The sequence below is a fragment of the Mytilus galloprovincialis genome, chromosome 5 (assembly GCF_965363235.1).
Source record: "Mytilus galloprovincialis chromosome 5, xbMytGall1.hap1.1, whole genome shotgun sequence".
Lineage (NCBI taxonomy): Eukaryota > Metazoa > Mollusca > Bivalvia > Mytilida > Mytilidae > Mytilus > Mytilus galloprovincialis.
This window is the reverse complement of record NC_134842.1, coordinates 47,903,721-47,921,876: the sequence shown is the minus strand read 5'-3', so window position 1 is coordinate 47,921,876 and position 18,156 is coordinate 47,903,721. Positions and strand designations below refer to the sequence as shown.

General features: G+C 31.8%; 2 protein-coding genes across 18 annotated transcripts in view; one reads left to right on the top strand and one right to left on the bottom strand.

Moving 5' to 3' along the window:
* The window catches only part of LOC143075936 (neurofibromin-like), an 86,174-nt gene that overhangs the window by 65,152 nt on the left and 2,866 nt on the right, over nt 1-18,156 (bottom strand). For 12 of the 15 annotated variants that reach the window (XM_076251519.1, XM_076251518.1, XM_076251523.1 and 9 more), the window contains exons 3-11: nt 14,875-14,958; nt 7,327-7,395; nt 6,421-6,545; nt 5,421-5,447; nt 3,697-3,800; nt 2,728-2,795; nt 2,464-2,539; nt 288-391; nt 48-113 (exon numbers count right to left, since the gene is read on the bottom strand). In XM_076251519.1, coding sequence (XP_076107634.1) covers nt 48-113; nt 288-391; nt 2,464-2,539; nt 2,728-2,795; nt 3,697-3,800; nt 5,421-5,447; nt 6,421-6,545; nt 7,327-7,395; nt 14,875-14,958 — 723 coding nt within the window. The remainder of the gene's footprint in view (nt 1-47; nt 114-287; nt 392-2,463; nt 2,540-2,727; nt 2,796-3,696; nt 3,801-5,420; nt 5,448-6,420; nt 6,546-7,326; nt 7,396-14,874; nt 14,959-18,156) is intronic. The other 3 variants (XM_076251524.1, XM_076251536.1, XM_076251537.1) reach the window with 1 other exon arrangement.
* Nucleotides 15,924-18,156, top strand: part of LOC143075938 (protein spinster homolog 1-like) — a 32,265-nt gene continuing 30,032 nt past the window's right edge. For all 3 annotated transcript variants that reach the window (XM_076251539.1, XM_076251538.1, XM_076251540.1), the window contains exon 1: nt 15,924-16,078. In XM_076251539.1, the coding sequence (XP_076107654.1) occupies nt 15,991-16,078 (88 nt within the window). In that variant the 5' untranslated portion in view covers nt 15,924-15,990. The remainder of the gene's footprint in view (nt 16,079-18,156) is intronic.

The following is an 18,156-nucleotide window of genomic DNA, read 5'->3' as shown; positions in this document are numbered from 1 at the left end:
TACAGGCAATTATTCATAACTAAACATCCTTTTCTTGGAATTATTACCTTCTTGAGATGTTGTGCTGAACAGGGTGCTCCATTGTCTGCATTGTTTATCTCCTCCAAAATTTTCTAAAATAAAAAATACAAAACTTTATTTGAAAAAAAATTTGAATGTATATTCAGTTAGTTTTAAAAGGCTTGCACAAATAAAAATCTATCAAATTGCATAAAAAATTGTGATCATAAGTTTGAGTCTGTTTTTGTTCTAATTATTTTTGCTTCACATTTGATTTGAATACTCACAGGACATAAGACTAACAACATCATTTGTAGTGGCCAAATAGCAGCTTTCTTCTTTGAGTTCTCCATACACTGATTGAACTGGTCAAATAACTTATCACAACAATCTGTCAAATAAAACAAAATAAAAAAGTAATGTACACTTATAATTAGAACTGAATATACAGCTTTCATAACCCAGAATTCCTCACTAAATTCTAATTTTCCAAAGTCAAAATAAGAAATGTTATATTTTTCTAATGTGATTTCATTTTTTCATAAAATTTTCAGCATATTCAATATTGAAAAATCTATTTATAAATGGAATCTTTCTTTGAATATAAATATGTTCTCACACAGGTCCTATTTTAGTAAAGCAGGAAGCTGCAAAAACTAGAGGCTCTAAAGAGCCTGTGTCGCTCACCTTGGTCTATGTGCATATTAAACAAAGGACACAAATGGATTCATGACAAAATTGTATTTTGGTGATGGTGATGTGTTTGAAGTTCTTACTTTACTGAACGATTTTGCTTCTTACAATTATATCTATAATGAACTTTGCCCATTAGTAACAGAGAACTATATTTGGTAAAAATTTACATAAATATACCAAATTAATGAAAATTGTTAAAAATTGACTATAAAGGGCAATAACTCCTTAAGGGGTCAATTGACCATTTAGGTCATGTGGACTTATTTGTAGATCTTACTTTGCTGAACATTATTGCTGTTTACAGTTTATCGCTATCTATAATAGTATTCAAGATAACCAAAAACGGCAAAATTTCTTTAAAAATTACCAATTGGAGGGCAGCAACCCAACAACCAGTTGTCCAATTCATCAGAAAAATTCAGGGCAGATAGATATTGACTTGATTAACAATTAAACTTCTTGTCAGATTTGGTCTAGATGCTTTGGTTTCATAGTTATAAGCCAAAAACTGCATTTTACCCCTATGTTCTATTTTTAGCCGTGGCGGCCATCTTGGTTGAATGGCCAGGTCATCGGACACATTTTTCAAACTAGATACCCCAAAGATGATTGTGGCCTAGTAGTTTCAGTGGAGATTTTGTAAAAGATTACTTAGATTTATGAAAAATGGTTAAAGATTGACTATAAAGGGCAATAACTCCTAATGGGGTCAACTGACCATTTTGGTCATGTTGACTTATTTGTAGATCTTCCTTTGCTGAACATTATTGCTGTTTACAATTCATCTCTATCTATAATAATATTCAAGATAATAACCAAAAACAGCAAAATTTCCTCAAAATTACCAATTCAGGGGCAGCAACCCAACAACCGATTGACCGATAAATCTGAAAATTTCAGGGCAGATAGATCTTGACCTGATAAACATTTTTATCCCACGTCAGATTTCCTCAAAATGCTTTGGTTTTTGAGTTATAAGCCAAAAACTGCATTTTACCCCTTTGTTCTATTTTTAGCCGTGGCGGCCATCTTGGTTGGTTGACCAGGTCACGCCACACATTTTTTAAACTAGATACCCCAAAGATGATTGTGGCCAAGTTTGGATTAATTTGGCCCAGTAGTTTCAGAGGAGAAGATTTTTGTAAAAGATTACTTTAATTAACGAAAAATGGTTAAAAATTGACTATAAAGGGCAATAACTCCTAAACGGGTCAACTGACCATTTTGGTCATGTTGACTTATTTGTAGATCTCACTTTGCTGAACATTATTGCTGTTTACAGTTTATCTCTATCTATAATAATATTCAAGATAATAACCAAAAACAGCAAAATTTCCTCAAAATTACCAATTCAGGGGCAGCAACCCAACAACCGATTGACCGATTCATCTGAAAATTTCAGGGGAGATAGATCTTGACCTGATAAACATTTTTACCCCCATGTCAGATTTGCTCTAAATGCTTTGGTTTTTGAGTTATAAGCCAAAAACTGCATTTTACCCCTATGTTCTATTTTTAGCCGTGGCGGCCATCTTGGTCGGTTGACCGGGTCACGCCACACATTTTTTAAACTAGATACCCCAATGATGATTGTGGCCAAGTTTGGTTTGATTTGGCCCAGTAGTTTCAGAGGAGAAGATTTTTGTAAAAGTTAACGACGACGGACGACGCCGGACGCCGGACGCCAAGTGATGAGAAAAGCTCACTTGGCCCTTCGGGCCAGGTGAGCTAAAAAAAGAAATCAGGTGGAGATAACTCATATTTTACCTTGAAGTTCATCATTTGGCTTTTTCTGTAATTCTGTGAATTCTTCAGGATAATTATCCATCCACATCCAGATTGCCTACAAAAATGAAATGCAGTTATAATTTTATTTTGAACTACATGCAAATATAGTCATTGATCCATCCTGTAGTCATTTCTAAATATACAGCCTCTGGATGTCACAAAGTGGATTTTTTTTTAGTTTTTTATGTGGTTAAGTTAATGTATTTCCCAATATCTCTTGTTATTCATATCTGTTTTACTTACCTTTTCCAGATTATATGCCAGAGTAATAACATGCTTGTTTTTCAGGAACTTAAACTTGGAATTAATATCTGAAATGAAAGAATAAGTAATTAACTATCAATTTTACTTTTGCTTCATTTTTAACAGTTTTACTTTTGCTTGATTTTTAGCAGGTTGTTTTATTGCTTTCATCAAAACTTTATTTGTCAATCTGTGTTACAAAGAACATCAAAGTATTTATATTGGTATATACAGTACATCAATCAACAGTGATTCAGCAAGGTGTAAAACAGGGTAATAGCTGGTGATATAAGGTGGTACCCAACACTTGAACTAAAATTAATTTGGCTGTTTAATTTTCATAAAAGTTTGTCAAAGTACTTACTTTGACCCTTTAACAAAAAAGTTTTGTCAGAAAAATTACACTGGTATATAGCAGTTTGACAAACACCAATTTTTATCATTGAGAAGCTTTATATTCCTTTTATGACACAATGTAATCAAAACGTTTAGCTGACTTTACAGAGTTATCTCCCTGTAGTGTTAGGTACCACCTTAAGGGTTGATTTCCCTCTGATTTATTACCCAACAAATAACCAATCCAAAATATATAGATATCTTTATAAAAGAGTGAATTACCAACAGTCACTGGAAAAAGCACAAGATTTTTAACTGAATCATATTGCATTCTTGGTAATCTGTCTACAAGCAAATCAAGCTAAACTATAAATGTTTATTTCCATGTCAGCTTTATAAAATTTTCAAAAAGCATTTATCCACAAATAAATATAAAATTAGTAAAATTGGACCATAAGGCTAATTTTTATCCCTTTATCTACTTTTTGCATATCTTTTTCATTATTTTACTTTCTATTCTTAAAAATAAGCTGAGGATCAGAAAGTAAGATGGTATTCAAATCCTTGTGTTTCTTTGAACCCTCTAAATGGTTACATCATTTGAAGCTTGAGAAGCCTGTATAAATTACATACCATTGAATAACTTGATGAGTCTGAGGACGTCTACATTTATGTGTTGTATCAGTTCTAAATCTGACAGATCTGGGTCATCACTGGCACTAGATAATGATGTCAACCTGTAATTAACACAAAACTTTTAAGATATCTCTTATGTATATTTCATGCAATTTTTTGTAATGTCAGTTCTGATTGGATAACACTGAAATTGTTCATGCATCAATTCCATGACTGTATAAACCATTTTCAGAACATCTAAAGTATGAACTTCTACATAGATGAAACAGTACATGTACTGTCATGACTGTGATATTATCAAGGCAAAAACAGAATTAACCCTGCCAATTCACTCACAATCTGACTAAAGTCCCTTTTGGAATGAAAATGAATGGGGTTAATAGGTCTAGCTTATACATGTATATCAAATAACTGTTTCAAAATATTTTCAACTATCACACAGTTATTTCAAAATAACCTTTTCTTCTATAATATAATTCCTTCACAATAACCTTTATTCTTTTACCATAACACAATTCTCGAAGTAAAGATTTTTTTCTTTCAAAATTATAATCAAATATTTAAGTTTATGGAGCTCTTCAATTCATCAACATGCCAAGCAACATAATTATAGATCATTTCCTATTCAAAAATTGTTATCTGAGGAGAGATTATACCTGAGAAGTGTACAGAGAATTCCTCAGATGAAAAAACTTAAGTCCAAAATATAACAGTACTGAGGCAACAAAATATGTTATAAGCATTCTATTGTTTTTAGTTTGTTTAAGAAGGAATATTTGGCCATGCAAATTCACAGACAAAAAAGTATGACACGACTATTAATAGCAACTCTAAAATGTTCAGAGAGAAAGCTTTCAGAAATGTATATATTAGATTTAATAGATCCAACAAAACAATTTTACTGTAACAGCATAAAAGTACTATCACAATTTGTTTTGAACGAAAACTGAAAATTACAGGAACACTTGGCTAAATTAACATAAATTACATGCATTACGTAAATCATATATTGGCAGGGAGTAAAAAGATACAAAACACCCTCGATGAGTAAAAAAAATTTTGCCGATAGTTGCATTTTACATATACATTTCCTAAATTTTTAGTCAAACAAGCCTTGATTTTTTTGGTAATTTGGCCATTTCAAAGAATTCATCATCTGTACATAAAATACTTACAACCAAAAATTTGGTGTTTTATTAGATTACATCTTAAACTTTTAATTCTAAAATTTTGATAAGCTTTGAAATACATTCAATGTTAGACCTCCAAAATCATTATCTTCTTTAATGAACTTCAAATATTTCAACAACTAAAAAATTTAGGAATATTTTTTAAATTTTAGTTCTGCCTTATAAGCGACATTCACTTACTAGATAAACTTAATATTAGTAAATGATTACAAACAAACAATAAATGCAGGGTATCCTATATATAATATACAGTGTAACCTCGTTATAATGACACCTATTGGATAAAGCCTATTTTTTGGCAATAAATGAGGATCGCAAAATATCATGGGAGACATTTACATAAACAATTTTCCCCTCTGAATAATGTAGACTAAGCTTATTTTTAGCAATATACATTGCAGTAGACATTAGTACGAAAACTTTATTTCATCTTGGTAAAATATGTCTACAACGGCTTTACATGACTGAGGGGCATTATAACGACAAAATACTGCATATGCACCGACAAGTGCACTTGTGCAAAATACATACATCTTGTTAAGGTCACTGCTGTCATTTCTAAATAGATAAATTTTTGGAATAAGTAAATTCTAACATGAGTTTTTAGGAATAATTCAATTCTAACATGGAAATTTTGGAATACATGAATAAATCAAATCTAACATGGAAATTTGGGAATTAATCAATTCTAACAAGGGAATTTTGGAATAAATTAATTCTAACATGGGAATTTGGGAATAAATCAATTCTTACATGGGATTGTTTTCAATTATGACATCACTCATTATTTTATATTTTTCAAAATTACATGCATAGCCAATATTATAAAATTCAAAGTAGTAATTGTAAAGTAAATATGACAATCACTTTAACAGCACAACCCAATATAAAATGTTATAGACCAAATATCAAATCCTCACTTAATATAGAAGCTGAGTTATATATAATCAAACTTTGAAAACTCAGAGAACATGGGTATTGATATATATGATAAAGATTGAAATTATAGTCAAATAGGAAGTGACCGAAGAGCAAATCTAACTCTTACACAGCACAACTCAACATTATAAAGTGACCGACTAAATATGAAATGATTCCATAATACAGAAGCGGAGTAATATTGGAAAGTTACAGATGGACCAAAAGAGGACATACAGATAGACATGGTCAATAACATTAACGGTACCAATTTTTCTGCACCAGATGCGCATTTCGACAATACATGTCTCTTCAGTGATGCTCTTGTGGCCGAAATATGTAAAATCCAAAGCTTATATAAAAGATGAAGAGCTATAATCCAAAAGTTCCAATAAGTATAGCCAAATCAATACAGAATACTATTTACTCATTGAGTGTCGAATGTTGATATTTTTGCATGGATTAGTCTCAGAGTTAAATTACAATTCTTCTTTAGAACGTGTCTTAGAAGCCTAAAAGGTAAGCCTTCTTTTTTCAAATGCTTATCTGTTTCAGTTTGAGTAAAGTAAAAGATCACATCTTTGTTTATTAAAGCTTTTAAATAATTACTCACTTTGCCGAGATCCTGTTGAAAACAGCTCCAAAGTTGTTGAGACTGAGAGCAAACAAGACCTTTGATGAGAGATTCTTCAGTTGTAATACCAACGTGTTTGGTGTATCTGTTGACTGGTTCAGAAACTATTGGAAATAAAAAGAAAACTGCATGTTTTTTTGTGTGTTGTATAAAAACTTAAAAAGAATAGAGTTAAAAACATTAAAAGTAAAATTCTAATGCAACTATTTTGTATCAAAAGTTCTGATTGGATGACAGCGTAAAATTCTCTATATCCTTGTCTGTAACTAAGGAAGCTGACATTTTGAATTGCTGAATGTATTGACATGTATTTTCTATAATAATAAGCCATAAAATTCACAAGTTGCACCTAAAAATCTTCTTTTTATCAAATTTTATTACATTCTGAAGTGGCACAGAAGCTAGAAAATGCCGAGTGTTCATGTCTGACGCCGGAAGCATACCTATGACGTCACCTAGTGTAGGGACCAAAGAAGATAACATCTTTTCGCAGAATTTTCTTTCATGAAGATTTTACACTAACATAATGATTGAAATTTAATTATGAACTTGTTTTGCATTAGAATAGAGATAACTGTATTGTATTTGAAGCTTTGCGTACGTCCATCGGTAGTTTTACTGTCGCAAATACCCGCTTAGGTTTACCTGTCTCCGCTTTGTGTCGCCAGGTAAACTAAATTTGCGACAGTAAAACTACCAATGGATGTCCTTAAAGCTTCAAAAAGTCACTAAATTCAGTGAACTACAGATATTTTCTTCATAGATGTGGTATGAGTGCCAATGAGACAACTCTCCATCCAAGTCACAATGCGTTAAATAGAAAACCTTTATAGATCAAAGACTCAAAGTATGGCCTTCAAAAATGAATAAGAATTTACCACTTACCTTACAAATTTCTGGCAGTAACAACTTGACATAGATGGCTTCATCAAGTCTTGACGTATCTTTTGGTTGCTGAAAAAATAATCATATATAACTGTAACATCTTTACAAATTTGTGTAACCACCAAACAATTGTTAATTTCATACTCTTCATATTTCCAAAAAATAAGATACAATATTATCCTCAATACAATCCCCAGTCATTTCAATGTTAAAGTTGGATCAGAATCTTTTGAAAAATGTAGAAAAGCATCTTCTTTCATCTCTACAATGCCAATTTCATTATACAATTTATTACAATTATATGAATATAGATTCTATCATAGACTCAAGACAATAATCAAAGCGCTGTAAGCGCTGAAGGCTGTTAACCAAAAACCAAGGCAAAAGTAATTATGAAAACTGAGGCAATGTTGCTTCAACAGTAAACATTCATGTATATACTACATTTATGTTTATCTAATGAATTAATTATTAAGGCAAATAATTTATATGTTATCAAGGTTTCAAAAGCAATGCATATATCAATGTATATTTTTTATGGTGTCTGCAGTGGTACAAGTTTGCAACGATTGCAGTTGTTCTACTTGGTAGTTAACATAAAGGAGATGTGGTATAATTGCCAATGAGACAACTGTCCACAAGAGACCAAAATGACACAGACATAAACAACTATAGGTCACCGTACGGACTTCAACAATGAACAAAGTCCATACCGCATAGTCAGCTATAAAAGGCCCGGTTAAGACAATGTAAAACAATTCAAACGAGAAAACTAACGGCCTTATTTATATAAAAAAATAAACGATCCAAAAACAAATATGTAACACATAAACAAACGACAACCACTGAATTACAAACGTTGGTTTTAGATGACTGCTAGTAGTACAAGTTGACTTATTACAAACATGTTATAGTATGAATGGACTGGTTTCCGTGGAAAGGAAAGGAGTTTGTGTTCTATAGTACAAAAGTTATGAGACATGAATCAGACAAATGTTCACTACTGCAGGGATCAAAGGTGAGGTCTGACTGACCTGCCCATAGTAAATGTCAATGATTTGTTATTTTGTCCCATACATGAATATACAAAATGTATATGGTTTAGGGGTGGGGATCTCAACGGTTTTCAAGTTCTCAAACAGGAAGGGGTAGGGTGACCCTAGTGACTTCCCCTCACTTCATTTTATTTCTTAAATTGTCCTTTACATGAATATATATGGTTTAGGGGTGGGGATCTCATCGGTTTCCAAGTTCTCAATCAGGAGGGGTAGGGTGACCACAGGAACACCCCCTATACAGTCGAACCTCATTGTGTCGAACTCGGTTGTGTCGAAAACTCTGATGAGTCGAAGTAATTGTCCTTGTAAAATTCCTGTTTGATCAATGCATAATTACCTCTGATGAGTCATATTCGGTTGACTTGATTACTTGGTAAAGTCGAGTAAATTTTATAGTCCCCTCAAAGTAAAATTGATGTAAATTGACCCGATGTCTCGAACTTCGAAAGATGCAGATTTAAGTGGGATGTTTTTCTTATGTCAACTAATCATTTTCAAATGAGATTAAAGCTGAGTAAACATACTTGTTTGTATAACAGTTAAAATGACATGTTTATGGTGACCGCTAATTAACACCTTTGTTGATCCTAAAAGCCGAATGTTAGTGTGTTGAACATTTTTCACCTAAGGAAAAAAACGAAACAAATTCAAATGACCCAAGCCGAAATTAAATGATTCATTAGATTTAAAACTCATTAATTACAATAGATAAAAGGATTAGGACAATTATAATAAATTCATGATAATTTAATGTAAAGCAGAGACCGTTCAGAACTTATTTCGTGCCACAAGTGATTTCATAATTTATAGCGACTGACCTTTGTAAATATTTGTGTAGACTATTGATTTTATATGTGCATGATTTGTATCTGTACTTGTGTTTTTAATTATTACGAAGAACCAAAAATGGAGATTGAATACACATTTATAAAGTGTCATATCGAGAGAAAAAAAGGCACACTGTTCATTGTATCTAGTTTACACACATCTCATACCGTATTTCATGCATTCAAAATTTATGACGACACTCTCGACCTCGGATGAGTCGAACCTCGGATGAGTCGAATACTTTGGTCCAGTCCCTTCGACTTCGACAAAACGAGGTTTGACTGTATTTCATTTAAATAGTTAAATTGGCCTATACATTAATATGTATATTGTTTCGGTGTGGGGATCTCACCTGTTTCCAAGTTCTCAAACAGGAGAGGTGGGGTCACCACAGGGACTTTCCCTATATTTCAATTGATTTGTTATATTGTCCCATATATGAGGATATATGGTTTAGGGGTGAGGATCTTGACCATTTCCGAGTTCTCAAACAGGAGGGTATACAGTGACCCCAGGGACTCCCCCTTTATTTCATTTGAATTGTTATATTGTCCCATACATGAATATACAATGATATGGTTAAGGGGTGGGGATCTCAACGGTTTTCAAATTCTAAAACAGGAGGGGTAGGGCGACCCAAGGGACTCCCTCTTTATTTCATCTGATTTGTTATATTGTCCCATACATGAATATATATGGTTTAGGGATGGGGATCAGGGCCGTTTTTAAATTCTAAAACAGGAGGATAGAAGGTGACCCCCAGCGATTCTCCCTATATTTCATCTGATTTTTCATATTGTCACAAACTTGAATATATATGGTTAAGGGGTGGGGATCTCAACCGTTTCCAAGTTCTGAAACAGGAGGGGGTGGGTGACTCAAGGGACTCCCCTATATTTTATTTGATTCAGTATACTTGAAAATATTGTTTAGGGGTGGGGATCTCAACCGTTTCCAAGTTATCAAACAGGAGGGGGTAGAGTGGCCTAAAGGACGCCACTTATATATCATATGATTTGTTTACATTCAGGTATCATATGAGCCAGTCCATGCGAAAAGGTACAAAAAGTCCTTTTGGTAAACTTTACAGGACACGTTATCAAAGTTTGTTATAGTATTTTTGAAAAACGATTTTATCCGAAAAAAAAATTACATTAATGTAAACATTCATAAGATTGTCAATTCTATCCCGAATTTGTCAACTAAAACCGAAAAAGACGTAGAAATATCTGAATTTTTGGTATTTGAGCAAGTGTAAAATCATTTGTTCCCCGGACTAATACTATACCGACCAGAAACTACAAAAAATTATGACACTACAGAGACAAAAGTCAATAATTTCCGTCAGTTCTACAGGTTTAAAGAAAGAAACACAACATTAAAAGATGAGGGAAAATGCAAAAACTATGACATCTTGTGTTTTAGAAATTGAAATTTAAGTTAAGTTAAGTTATTTAATATTATATAAATCAACCTTAGTTGCACGGGATTCGAACCGTTGCCCGGTTAGATTGCATTGATATCCGCATCGTAAGCGAGAGCCTTATCCCCACTGCTACCAGGTTTAACGTTATCAATTGGCAAATCAAGCCATTTAAACTGTACTTTGAAAATGATTGAAATATATGAAATAATTCACTAAAAATCTTGATAAAACTAGGGGGGGGGGGTATCAACACTCGCAGGTGCGTGTAGCTCACAGCTTGATGATATGAGGGAAAGTAAATGTGTTTTATAAATCACAAGTCTACTACCAATAATTATGCACACTTTTTAGAATTTCGTAAATTTTTCGTTTTTGTACCTTTTCGCATGGACTGGCTCATATAGGTGATATCGGCGAAAGTACCAAGCAAAGCCTATGTAAAGTAAAAGAGTGATTTCGCCCTAACTTTTAAAAAAATCAACATATTTTAGATGTGTTTTTTGCACACTAGATGTTTTGAGAGATGCCGAATCCATTTGAAACTTCAAATCGTTGCTAAAATATTTGGAATATGGACTTTTTGTTGATTGGTGTACGGTTGCTAAGGGGAGAATTTTAGTTGCTAGGGATAATTATATGTCAATATTTGCATTAAATTATAACGTTAGATATGAAGTATTATAAGTATTTCGATATTTCATTGCTTTTTGGCAATTTCGATTTTTTTGTTTTTTTGTGATTTTGAAAATGATATGAGCCAGTCCATGCGAAAAGGTACAAAAAGTCCTTTTGGTAAACTTTACAGGACATGTTATCAAAGTTTGTTATAGTATTTTTGAAAAACGATTTTATCCGAAAAAAAATTACATTAATGTAAACATTCATAAGATTGTCAATTCTATTCCGAATTTGTCAACTAAAACCGAAAAAGACGTAGAAATATCTGAATTTTTGGTATTTGAGCAAGTGTAAAATCATTTGTTCCCCGGACTAATACTATACCGACCAGAAACTACAAAAAATTATGACACTACAGAGACAAAAGTCAATAATTTCCGTCAGTTCTACAGGTTTAAAGAAAGAAACACAACATTAAAAGATGAGGGAAAATGCAAAAACTATGACATCTTGTGTTTTAGAAATTGAAATTTAAGTTAAGTTAAGTTATTTAATATTATATAAATCAACCTTAGTTGCACGGGATTCGAACCGTTGCACGGATAGATTGCATTGATATCCGCATCGTAAGCGAGAGCCTTATCCCCACTGCTACCAGGTTTAACGTTATCAATTGGCAAATCAAGCCATTTAAACTGTACTTTGAAAATGATTGAAATATATGAAATAATTCACTAAAAATCTTGATAAAACTAGGGGGGGGGGGGGGGGGGGGTATCAACACTCGCAGGTGCGTGTAGCTCACAGCTTGATGATATGAGGGAAAGTAAATGTGTTTTATAAATCACAAGTCTACTACCAATAATTATGCACACTTTTTAGAATTTCGTAAATTTTTCGTTTTTGTACCTTTTCGCATGGACTGGCTCATATAGGTGATATCGGCGAAAGTACCAAGCAAAGCCTATGTATAGTAAAAGAGTGATTTCGCCCTAACTTTTAAAAAAATCAACATATTTTAGATGTGTTTTTTGCAAACTAGATGTTTTGAGAGATGCCGAATCCATTTGAAACTTCAAATCGTTGCTAAAATATTTGGAATATGGACTTTTTGTTGATTGGTGTACGGTTGCTAAGGGGAGAATTTTAGTTGCTAGGGATAATTATATGTCAATATTTGCATTAAATTATAACGTTAGATATGAAGTATTATAAGTATTTCGATATTTCATTGCTTTTTGGCAATTTCGATTTTTTTGTTTTTTTGTGATTTTGAAAATGATATGAGCCAGTCCATGCGAAAAGGTACAAAAAGTCCTTTTGGTAAACTTTACAGGACATGTTATCAAAGTTTGTTATAGTATTTTTGAAAAACGATTTTACCCGAAAAAAAATTACATTAATGTAAACATTCATAAGATTGTCAATTCTATTCCGAATTTGTCAACTAAAACCGAAAAAGACGTAGAAATATCTGAATTTTTGGTATTTGAGCAAGTGTAAAATCATTTGTTCCCCGGACTAATACTATACCGACCAGAAACTACAAAAAATTATGACACTACAGAGACAAAAGTCAATAATTTCCGTCAGTTCTACAGGTTTAAAGAAAGAAAGACAACATTAAAAGATGAGGGAAAATGCAAAAACTATGACATCTTGTGTTTTAGAAATTGAAATTTAAGTTAAGTTAAGTTATTTAATATTATATAAATCAACCTTAGTTGCACGGGATTCGAACCGTTGCACGGATAGATTGCATTGATATCCGCATCGTAAGCGAGAGCCTTATCCCCACTGCTACCAGGTTTAACGTTATCAATTGGCAAATCAAGCCATTTAAACTGTACTTTGAAAATGATTGAAATATATGAAATAATTCACTAAAAATCTTGATAAAACTAGGGGAGGGGGGGGTATCAACACTCGCAGGTGCGTGTAGCTCACAGCTTGATGATATGAGGGAAAGTAAATGTGTTTTATAAATCACAAGTCTACTACCAATAATTATGCACACTTTTCAGAATTTCGTAAATTTTTCGTTTTTGTACCTTTTCGCATGGACTGGCTCATATAATATAGTTGCATTATATGTGAAAATAAAGTAAGAAACTTCCAGCAACTTTAATTGACCGTTCAAATTTGAAAAAAATACCCCTATAAAATTACAGGAATTTTTTTACACTTTAAAAGCATCTCACATGCATTATCATCATTCTAATTAAAATCACTGATAAAGAAAATTAAAACTGTGACCATGAACATGTATATTGTTAGATATACTGTTACCAGCTGTCACATTGTATTGGATTTTGACATTTAAATTAGTCAAAAAGTAATTTTGAGTGTCGGTATAAAATATTTTCTGTTGTTTCTTTCTTTTACATATATCTTTTGGTTTTCAATTCTAGCGTTTATATTCATTTACCATGCATAGATGTATTTTGTCACCTGTCTAGATTTTTTTGTAGTTGATCGCCAAAACCCCGGAATTACCCTTATCCGCTTCAGGAATCGAATCCGATATTGTAAAATTTTGTCTTCGCGGCAGCCATTTTATTGTGTTTACAATGTCGTTTTTGTCAATCAGATACGATTTTACTCAAATTTACACATTATTTGTCAGCGTTTTTATATATAAAACTAGCAAAATGAACATCGCTGTCATGAATTATAATGATGAAAATAAGTTTTTAGATCGTTTATTTGGAGACTATGGTGAAAAGGTTTGCAAAGTTATTTCTTATTTTCTTTCAAGTGGAAGGTGACTCCTTCTGGCGTAGCTAGATATCAAGTCAATTTTCCGCGTGCAAAAGTGGAAGGTCGCGGACCTCGGACCACCGCTGATTTGCACCCCTGCCTCCAAATTGAAAAGATACACAAATTTCATCTTCTAATATGAAATTGCGGTCAATAGCATGAACAGTTGAACTTATTATATAATAGACTACTGACGTTGTACTACGTATTGATGACAAACAATATTCCTACGACTTTTGCCATTTGGGAAATCTAAACTACTTGTCTTAAGAGATTTTCGGCGATTAAATATTTCATACAATTGTTCTTTGACATCTTCGCCAAAAGCACAGGTCATAATAAACTACACAAGGATTTCTAATGAGCACTACTTCCTATGTGTAAATAACTTCAAAACTTTTGGATGATTTGCAATCATTTAAGATTTTTCTGGTCATATTTTTTGTAATCTAGAATAAAAAGTATTAAAAAAAGTGTTCAATTAGTTATATATAACATAGAAGCCAACTATATAATAACAATGGCAAGTATTTCAGCATTTATTGGGTGGAACACAAATCTAGGGTGCTCCCATAATGCAGCTTAACTGTATAAAAATTCAATTAATGAAAATATGTATACTAGTGTAAGTGAGAAAAGAGAAATACGGTGTCGCCAAGATATGGTGGGGGGAGTCTCATTCTCTAATGACTATAACAAATTTTTTTCATTGTTGACTAATGTATTCTTAATGTCTAATATATATTTTCTTTAATTAATCCACAGGCTCTTTTCATAGGTCAATATTTCTATCTGTATAAATCATCTATAAACATGATATATTAATGAGTATTAAATTATTTCATTTCAAAAACTTACTGAGTTGAGTACTTGCTCTAATGTGTCTAGGATAATCAACTGAGATTCAAAGTAATTCCTTTCTGCCTCTGGTCCAATTATTCTCTGAAATAATAAAATTACAACCAAATAGTAAAAGTCCAGTTATTATGTAAAAAATATCTTTATTTTAATATCTATCATAAATCGTATGCATTGATTTCTCAAATGCAAAGTATACTTAGACATACATGTACATGCAAGCACGATTGAAATGTTCTGATTAGGTGATAATATGGATGACAGTACCAATAAGATTTATATTATTGAGTTTCAGACAGATCAAATGTTATCCATCATAGACTGACTCATTTAGGCGAGTTGTAAGCATTCCTGTAAGAAAATTTTAATCAGTCCGCTCATACATGTTATAATGCTAATTAATAAGAAAAAATCTACACAAAATAATTTTCATCCATACATTGACCTTACAGAGACACATAGAGCAATAATACTTTCTATTTATTTTGGTACTTGAGTTTAGTTTAAACATGTTTTATTGTACAAGACAAATGGATTAGACACAAGTTTTTCAACTTAGTTCCAAGGTTATTGAGGAAAGGATGAACTAACAACTTTAAATTTGGCTTTGCAGGCAGTAGTCCAGTGGCATGTACAAAATTTATAGTTAATTACTTTTTTAAATATTTTACTTTATAATATAAATAATTTTTATATGACATGGCTTTTTCAGTATCACACAAGATGTCAATCAGAGCTCTCAGGGTTATATTGATGTTTCTGGCTGATACATGTTTGATTTAAAAAAAAACATAAATTCTCCATTTATTTGTTTACTTTTATAAATGTTTTAAATAGAAACTAAATTGAAATCAACAAGATAAAACACAAAGTATGTCAGTCAGAACTAGTAGTACAGTAGATATCAACAACTAGTTCTATATAAATTAACTCTGTATCAATTAAGGTCATGTTAGGTAAATTCAGGTAAAAGTAGACTAAATTACAATTTATCAGTAACAGATAAAGTTTTTGTAAACTGACACTCCCTAAGCGTACCTCGTATGACATGTTTGATAAGGGTCATGATAATGGAAACCACGTGTAGTTGAGACAAAAATAGTGAAATTTCAAAATATGGATAATAAAAATGGAATTACAAATGGACTAAAAGGAAAAACAATTTCTACAGTAGAACTACTGGCTATGACAAATGGAAAATCAAGTAAGATTTATAGAAATTCACACATCTTATGTTTAGATTATTTGTCTTATTATCAAGTATAAACAAAACTTTGTAACTTACATATTTGCTTTGTATATATATGTATATATATGTATATCAAATTTGAGTATTCAGATAAACTTTTGCAACTGGATTTTTTCTAATTTTCTAATTTTATAGTTTCCAATGAATGAATGATGAATTAAGCCTCAAATTAGCTCAAAAACTGAATATTAATGTGAAATTTTCTAATTTAAAGACAGAAAGATCATGTTGTTGTTTTTTTTGCATTAGTTTTTTGTTTTGTTTATGCATGTTCAAAGTTTCTCATATTTTGTTTTAGATTTATGCATTGAACAAGAAAAATCATTTCAATAATATAGGGTTATTGCACAAATATTGGGGAATATTGTCCCTAGTAGAATTTTATATTGCACGAGCTTGCGAGTGCAATATATGTTCTACAAGGGACAATATTCCCCAATATCCATGCAATAACCCTTTTATTGTATAGCAATATAATATTTGAAAGTAAAAATTGGTTTAAACTATGATTTAAACGTTGATGACGTCATGAATTTTGAAGATTTATTGCACTAGTGCAATATTAGAATTTATTGCACGCTAACTTTTGGTTACGTTCTGTGGGAAATATTATATTGCTATACAATAATAATTTGTATTCATCTTTCACTAAAACTTGTTATTTCATCATAACATATTCTAACAATACTTGTAATTTTTTTAAAGCCATTCAACTTTAACAAAAGCATTCACAAGACTTGCATTTGCAGAATTATTTAAAACCCCCTTTTTTTTTTGACGATCAATGCATTTGAATGGGAGCATATAGTTGAAACCCCCTTTTACTCTGGGCTGGGAACCCCCCCTTTTTAAAATGGCTGGATCCGTCACTGCTAAAATGGATAAACAGAACAAGAATGACATCATCAATAAGCAAAAACATTCCAAAGGAAATACAATACTTTAAAGTTCACTGTAAATGAAAAGAAACTTCTAGCATGTCAAGCTTGATCATATAGAACATCTTTGCAGCGATTCTACAAGTATAACCATAATGCGATTCTACATGTATAACCATAATGTGATTCTACATGTTACTGTGTATAACCATTCAAAATTGGATTCTGAAAGCCTTATAAAGAATTCAATTATAACTGATTAGAATCCAATTTCAATCTTTAATTCAAGTTGCCTATTTGGATAGCCTTAACGGACTGATACATGTATACTATTATAATGGATCATAAAAAGATCTTAAAATTGACAATTATTTATTGACAATACAGCAATGGAATGCATATTTATACTAAGGCTAATAAATTCCTATCAATTGTACATTTCAAGTCTACCAGTACAAATTAATTATCTTGTTCAATAATCAGAATAAGGGAGATAACTCTCTATACAAACAACATATACTAGTAGATATATCTTCAGTAATTGATCAATGTAAAATGTATAATATCCAGTGGAAAATGTTTCATGCACATTCACTTCAAGAATAAATTGGAACTTTTTCATAAATTCACCAAAGAAGACAATTCTTCAAAGTCGAAGTTGGATGTGCCCTGGGTGTTATGCAGGCAATAAAGGAATGCCTATGAAAAAACTAACATATTGTATAGGGGTAGAAAAAGGTTTCCTACAGACCCCTTAATAAGTTGTTGCAGGATTTTTTTATGTGCTAAGAGCTTAAACCATTTAAATTAGCATTGGCCTCAGATAAGTGTTTATTTCCTACTGGACATGACTGCACATGTACATGTACCATGTAGCTAAATTGGTCATATGATAAAGTACTAGGCATGCTAGACATGATAAGTTCAGGTAATCATATTTTTATTCCCTGGTTTTACTTGGAAAATACTTGAATGATTATGCCAGATAATGAAAGAAAAACGAAGAACAGAATTACTGAATGATTTTATTTTTTGAAAATTTATTGTCAAATAATTTCATTGATTTATGAAACTCATCAGCCATTCACAATCAATACCTAAAATACTGCTCACCTGGCATACTGAAAATAAAATTAAACACAAAAGGACTCTGTT